General features: G+C 45.0%; 1 protein-coding gene across 1 annotated transcript; it reads right to left on the bottom strand.

The window, feature by feature from the left end:
* Nucleotides 1-395: 395 nt before the first annotated feature.
* On the bottom strand, nt 396-4,500 carry LOC133001851 (actin, non-muscle 6.2). The gene is made up of 9 exons (XM_061071556.1): nt 4,412-4,500; nt 2,989-3,113; nt 2,780-2,908; nt 2,567-2,677; nt 2,040-2,124; nt 1,682-1,843; nt 1,380-1,571; nt 1,090-1,271; nt 396-879 (listed from the first exon to the last, which is right to left on the bottom strand). The coding sequence occupies exons 2-9, from the start codon at nt 3,109-3,111 to the stop codon at nt 736-738; spliced, it is 1,128 nt and encodes a 375-aa protein (XP_060927539.1). The 5' UTR covers nt 3,112-3,113; nt 4,412-4,500; the 3' UTR covers nt 396-735.
* Nucleotides 4,501-7,783: the final 3,283 nt, after the last annotated feature.

Genomic DNA, 7,783 nt, shown 5'->3' with positions numbered 1-7,783 from the left:
ACTGACAATAATCCATCAGTTCATTGACCTTCAGTTCTGCTTCAAAGGGTTTATTCTAATCAAAGCTGTAAAGATTCTGATCTTTCTGATGCTCTGTTACACGTGACATCGATTTCAGATGAGCTGAGGAACAGAGACAGTCTGGAGCAGAGCAGACCACCCGAGACGTTAAAGTTCTCTGGGACCCTTCACTCGTCCCCAGCTTTCATCCAGGCCCCTGGGGCCATCAGAGGGATTCTAGTGGGCTGCAGCCTCCACACTGTGGAAGGATGCTGAGGATCTCTTCCTCACCCGGACCTGGGAGAGAATCCTCCCTCCTCATATCACATGTTCAGTTTGTGTTGTATTTCTCGTGTGTGTGCGTGCATGTTTGATTTTAGACCACTCACTCAGTCTTTCATTTTATTTATTTTTTAATAGTTTTGCCTTTGTTCGTTCCAATACATTTTAAGTTGAATAATCAAAAAGTTCTACCACCGCACAGATCAGGTCATTTGTTTCTCAAAGCACCAGAATGTGTCCGGCCTGCTCGAGCTCACAAGACACTACAGACATGACCGAACATGGGCAGCAGCAGAAGAACAGTTACATTATCTCAAACATTAAAACAGTCACTGGAGTTCTCTTGCATGTGGCGTCTCACATCTTAAGTTCATTCAAAGATTCGCCAGAGATGTTTCCTGGTGGATGAACGACGACGTGCAGCTCTACGCTCTCCGTCTTTGCTTTCTTCTTCTAGAAGCACTTGCGGTGGACGATGCTGGGGCCGGACTCGTCGTACTCCTGCTTGCTGATCCACATCTGCTGGAAGGTGGAGAGGGAGGCCAGGATGGAGCCACCGATCCAGACCGAGTACTTCCTCTCTGGAGGAGCGATGATCTGAAGGTGAGGAGGGAACAAAAGGTCAGTGTGTCGTCCCTCCAGCAGAGAGTTAAGGACAAGAGGTCTTGTACAGATCGTTAATATCTGCGAGGAAATTGTGAGTTGTGAATATGAGCTAAACATGTTTTATTGTTTACTTCAGTTAGAATTCATGTGTCCTGTGATTGGTTGAAACAAAAGATCTGCGTGAACGCCCAAACTGCGTACCTTGATTTTCATGGTGGGAGGGGCCAGGGCGGTGATCTCCTTCTGCATGCGGTCAGCGATGCCGGGGAACATGGTGGTGCCACCGGACAGCACAGTGTTGGCGTACAGGTCCTTACGGATGTCCACGTCGCACTTCATGATGCTGTTGTAAGTTGTCTCGTGGATGCCGGACGACTCCATTCCTGAACACAGACACGGTTTAGGTTTCAGTGGAACTTTAACTTGCAGCACGTACCACTAGCACCAGGATGATAAGATGACGCCCGTCAGAAAAGTGTGTTTTCACAAACCGAGGAAGGACGGCTGGAAGAGCGCCTCCGGGCAGCGGAACCTCTCGTTGCCGATGGTGATGACCTGTCCGTCAGGAAGCTCGTAGCTCTTCTCCAGGGTGGAGGAGCTGGCTGCTGTCTGCATCTCCTGCTCAAAGTCCAGAGCCACGTAGCTGAGCTTCTCCTTGATGTCACGCACAATCTCACGCTCGGCTGGAGTTCAATCAGGAAACATGAGAGTTAGAAAGACAAATATTCTGAACACAGAAAAAGATTTCAAGACATTTAATAGCTGCAGACATCAGAAGTGACAAGTTTCCTACCGGTGGTGGTGAAGCTGTAGCCTCGCTCGGTGAGGATCTTCATCAGGTAGTCGGTCAGATCTCGGCCAGCCAGGTCCAGACGGAGGATGGCGTGAGGCAGAGCGTAGCCCTCGTAGATGGGAACAGTGTGGCTGACACCGTCACCAGAGTCCATCACGATACCTGGAAGACCAGAACACAGCCACTCAGAAAGAGAACCTTCTGACCTCGGGACCTGCAGGGTTCTACATGTAATATACTCTGCTGCAGTTCCACTATCGGCCACTAGAGGCAGAGCAGGGACTAAATCTATGTGAAGTCTCTTGTGACTCGTGCTAAGATCTAACAGCTTTGAGAGTCTCGGGGGTCGTGTTCTCACCTGTGGTACGACCGGAGGCGTACAGGGACAGGACGGCCTGGATGGCCACATACATGGCCGGACAGTTGAAGGTCTCGAACATGATCTGGAACAAAGACATATTGAAGAGTTAGAACAAAACGACCACACGCAAACTCTGTGGCTCAGTTTCCTCCTTTTCACACGTTGGGATGTTGAGGGTTCGTTTATCGAACCTGAGCCGTCGTCGCTTGGGCTCCGATCTGAGGCTTTAATCAGCCAGTTGAAAAACTGGGCTCAAAATCAAGTGGTGTAAACGAGGTGCAACCTGCACGACTCCAAACAGCTTCAAGCTCTTAAGGATTTGTTGTGTCTTCGTATTGAAATGTCCCAGAGTCCAGTGACGTGTTGAAGACAGACGTCATGGTTGTAACATTTAGCAACATACAAATAAGTGTCTGTGGTGCAGAGGAGTCTGGAAACTTGATGTAAATGTCTTGTACTGAACTGGTCTGTGATGTGGAACCAAGCGAGGAGTGTAACGTGTGGAGCGCTCGCTCACAACTCACCTGAGTCATCTTCTCCCTGTTGGCCTTGGGGTTGAGCGGAGCCTCGGTCAGCAGGACTGGATGCTCCTCAGGAGCAACACGGAGCTCGTTGTAGAAGGTGTGATGCCAGATCTGCAGGACAGGACAGACGGTCAGAGGACGCACCACAAACCATCGAGCTCACCAGCTCTCTGTTGCACTTCTCCATCAACCTCACATCCACACAAACGTCACCTTCTCCATGTCGTCCCAGTTGGTGACGATGCCGTGCTCGATGGGATACTTCAGGGTCAGGATGCCTCTCTTGCTCTGAGCCTCGTCTCCCACGTAGCTGTCCTTCTGTCCCATTCCCACCATCACGCCCTGCACACACACAAAGCTTTAGCCTGCAGTGACGGTTTCATCCTCTAGGACACAAGGTGGCGTCAGGTGGAGTTCGTTACCTGGTGTCTGGGGCGGCCGACGATGGACGGGAACACAGCGCGGGGGGCGTCGTCCCCAGCGAAGCCGGCCTTGCACATGCCGGAGCCGTTGTCAACAACGAGGGCAGCGATTTCGTCATCCATTTCTGAAAAGTCCAGAATAAAGGGGTTGGTCATTTCTCCGATAAAAACAAATTTTCAACCCGAGTATAATAATCTACAACCTGCCAAACATCTTCCACTGTTAAACTTCATTTCCTTCAGGTTCATGCTCTGTGGTTATTACTGCTGCTTTGTTATTAGAAATGTATTTTACTGTTGATTTGAAGATTTAATGATTTAAGATTAGTTCTGGACTTGAAGCTCAGAACTTCTCTGATCTCGATGCCACTTGTGTCGGCGTGTGACCTCAGGGCGTCAGCTTCCTGTTCGGGCCCCGGCTGAGAGGATTCTTCCCTTTTACAATTTACTTGTATTCAATTCCTCATTTTCAATTCGTCAAGAAGAGCTTCATTGTTTGCAAGCTGTTGTATAAATATGAAACTATATAAAAGAAAGTTATTTAAAAATTGAAGCTGAACTACTTTAAGCAGATGTTTTATCAACTTGAAATGTAAAACACAAGGTTGGACTAAATAAGCAGATGCTCCCGTGTTGGTGCCTCAGCTCCGACTCATTTACAGTGAAGAATAGAGAGATCATAGTTTCAACGGGTTTCTTCACTGGAGTCCTGCAGCTCAGTGACAGGGAGCGCCGGGCGTGGCCGCTCCAGTCCACACGGCTGTTGCTTCACTTTCAAAAACCAGTTCAGTCAGAACTAAACTCGACGTGATGAAACATGTTCGTTGACCTGGAATTTCATCAGAGCGGTTTTTCAAATTGGAATTTGTGTCTTTTTTTCTTGCTCTTTCTGAAGAACTTAAAAAAAAAACAAAAAAAAAAAAAACTTATTATTAAGTTGATATATTGTCAGGCAGCTCTATTAAGTTGAATGACAGGAGACACATTGAGAAACTCTAAATTACAATATATAAACTAAATAAGTTTTAAAAAACTGGATTTTCCATTACAGAGCTTCTGCTTTTTAAGTCTCTCATGTGAGAAACAGTTTCAGCTCAATGAGGAAGTAACGACTTCAGGAAACAGGAAGCTCAACCAGTTTGCCACATTAACTCTTTACGTGAACAAACCTCTGACGCACTGAGAATGAGAATCTTTTCCTCTCCTTTTCACATTTACAGTTCACCAGCTGGAGACTCAGTTTATTGCCAAATAGGTTTAGATAAACAAGGAAATAACTGTGGAAGGATACAGATTAAAATAAGACCCTAGAAAAAAAGTGTGGATTATGAGTGTAGATCTTTAAAACATGGGTGCTGGATTAGTATCAGTGTGCTGGTGTGATGTGTGTGTGCAGATGAGCAAGGCAGCGGCAGCTTCTTACCTGTGCAGGTGAGTGTTGGTGTGCAGGTGAAGTCTGGCGCTGTTCCTCTGCTCCAGCTGTGCTCGTCAATGCGCAGGCACGAGAGGAACCAACACGTTTTAACTGCTCGCGGGTTCACGTTGGTTGACCATATAAGGTAACGTTCAGCTCAGCCCTCTCCCCATTGGTCCAGGTGAGCCTGCAGCCTCGTGTGGAGCCGCCAGTCTGCGTCCTGATTGGCTGCTGAAGACATCCGTCCAAAAACGTCTCTTCACAAATGACGGATTTCAGCTGAGGAGGAGCAGGCCTGTGATTGGTCCGTCACACCGGAAGCTTGAGTAAAGATACATGTTTCCTTTTAAGTAGCAAAAAAAAGCTCGAGACAACTAGGAAGTGTGTGTGTGTGTGTGTGTGTGTGTGTGTGTGTGTGTGTGTGTGTGTGTGTGTGTGTGTGTGTGTGTGTGTGTGTGTGTGTGTGTGTGTGTGTGTGTGTGTGTGTGTGTGTGTGTGTGTGTGTGTGTGTGTGTGTGTGTGTGTGTGTGTGTGTGTGTGTGTGTGTGTGTGTGTGTGTGTGTGTGTGTGTGTGTGTGTGTGTGTGTGTGTGTGTGTGTGAGGGAGACAGGAAGTAACTGAGGAACTGAATTCACTGCACAGTAGGTTTGGTTTTTAACTGATGTGTCCACACATTTACACTTCCCATGTTGTGTTTGTTCAAGTATCAGTATAAAGATATAGATTAAGGAAACAATTAAATATTAAAATACTATAAGCACCAGAAGTACAGATACTTGTGTTAAAAACAACTCCAGAAATAGTAAAAGTATTGATTCAATATCTACTGCAGTAAAGTCACTTCCTCCATCTTGTTTCTCCTCTCCTCTGTGCTGAGTCTCTCGTCTGTTCAGATTGACCATTTGTGTGTTTATTCTTTTTCTTTATGTTCAGTTCTTGTTGGGTGTGTGTGTGTGTGTGTGTGTGTGTGTGTTGTATTTTAGAACCTTCACTCAGTCTTTCTCATTTAGTTTTAATGATTTGAATTTTGCCTTTGTTGCCTCTAATTCATTTGAAGTTGAATAATCAAAGTTCTGCCCCCACACAGCTCAGGTCATTTGTTTCTCAGAGCAGCAGGTTGTCTCCGGCCTGCTCGAGCTCACGAGACACTGCAGACGTGACCGAACACGAGCAGCAGCAGAAGAAGAAGTGACACGCGTCCAAACACGCTCACCCACTCCTCACTCATCCTAATATGGTTATAGCTGCGTTCAAGAAGTCAACATGGCGTCAGACAACATGTGAAACTCCGGCCTTCAAACTGGGGGGGGGGAGCTCACAAACCGATGGTGGCGTCACGGTGGGTTGATGCTTGGAGGAAAGTCGACTCCCCCAATTCATCAAATCCAGTCATAGCAGCTTTGACTTCATTCTCAAATGCAAAATATGGGTTATATGTTTGACCCTAATTCTCTCGGTCATTGTCTTTTATATTCCATCAAACTGCCTGATAAAAATCCTTATGTCAGTAATCAGGTCAAATATCTTGGTCATTTGATCACAGGTCAAAGACAGATGATATTCACGGTGATGCAGTGTGATGTGTGTGCAGTGAACTCACCTCTATACTGCCCACTTGTGGTCAAACTATAAAACAGCAAGCTGAAGGATCTTGAAGCTTCCTGGATGATCTCGTGTGAGTGACATGAGGGGGTTCGGGTTAAAGCCTGAAAAATGTAATCATCTTAGTTTTACAGAATATGAGGACTAACACTACATTGCCCTCTGTAGACATTAATAAATAGATATATGTTTATTAAAACATATATCTATATGTGCCTGTTGTCTGTATTATAGTTTTTTTTTTTACAGCAAGATGTGCAAAAGCTGTCACTGAATCCAGACAGGGCCAGTGGATAAAATGTGAAAGCGTAGAGAAAAGACAGATCTGCTGGAAGGACCTGTGGGACTGGAAGCGAGCAGGATTAGCTTCCTGTTCTTCTCTTCTTCCTTCCTTCACTCAAACACCTCCAGCATGTGGCTGAAGATCCATCCTGCCCACTACGCTCCACTCCAGCTACCCTCGTCCTCACTGGTTGTAATATCTCCCCTGATAGTCCAGGCAAAGTTACCCATTTTGGAGCCAAAAGTAGAAGTAATTGTAAAAGAATTTTTTTCAGCATAGATTATTTCTAAGAGGTGTCCAGAACAACATACTAAAAGTCCTAAGAAATCCTAGTTGAGGAAATATGTTTAATTCTCATTAATGTGTGCCCGGCAACAATACACCCCAAAAAGACTATTTTTTTCCTTTACTCCTATCAAAATGAAACTTTAACGTAACATTTTTTGTATTACAAGTTTCTTTAAAAATGAATTTATGTATGTATTTGTCATACATATGAATGGTGTTTCTGCCTATGCAAATTAGGACATTTTCAATAAGTGTGGAGCTCATGTGCTTGTCAAATTCATTTCAAAAGAAACTTGTAATACAAAAAAAGTTACTTTTCATAATAAGTTTTACTATGTAAAGTTTAATTGTGGTAGGAGTAAAGGAACAAATTAAGCCTATTTGGGTGTATTTGGGGCATATTCGATTAGTGTATAGCTCATTTGCATATTCAAATTCATTTTCAAAGAAACTTGTAATACAAAAAATGTTACGTTTCATGGTTACTTTCATTGTGTAAAGTTTTATTTTGATAGGAGTAAAGGAAAAAAATTATCTTTTTGGGGTGTATTGTTGCCTTATTGGCACATTGATGAGAATTAAACATATTTCCTCAACTAGGATTTCTTATGACTTTTAGTATGTTGTTCTGGACACCTCATAGAAATGATCTATGCTGAAAAAAATTCTTTTACAATTAGTCGGTCGTACAACGCTACTTTGCCTGGACTATGAGGCAGGTGGAGACACAACCAGGTACAGGTTACATGATTGCAGCAACAATAGAAACCAAGGGAGCCGCTACCAATGCCTTGACATCCAAAACATCAAACTCGATCCAAAGGAGGAACAGGGACAGAGAGGAACTCCTCCACTGAGCAGGAGTGGTCAGATGGAGCTATGCAGCGACTGGGAGATGCTGGGCGAAGTGGGTCAGCAGCTCCCAGTCCCAACACATATTGTATCACCCTGAGACCTGATGCTCCTGTCCCACAGGTGATCGCTGGTCCTGGTCTTCCTGGTAGGATTGACCCGAGGGGATAATGTTGATGAATGAGAGGAAAAGGCACACATGGCATTAAGGCAGAGCAACGTGGCTGGGAAGCAACAGTTCGCCCGGTGGAGGTCGGCTGCAGGAGTTTCATTCTAACATCCACCGTTTTGTTGCTCAAAGAAAAGAGCAGAAAAGTAATTGTGTTCTCTTCGATCTTGATCCCAACTCTGAATAA

This window comes from Limanda limanda, chromosome 5 (assembly GCF_963576545.1).
Source record: "Limanda limanda chromosome 5, fLimLim1.1, whole genome shotgun sequence".
Taxonomy (NCBI): Eukaryota; Metazoa; Chordata; class Actinopteri; order Pleuronectiformes; family Pleuronectidae; genus Limanda; species Limanda limanda.
This window is presented reverse-complemented; position numbering and strand designations above follow the sequence as displayed.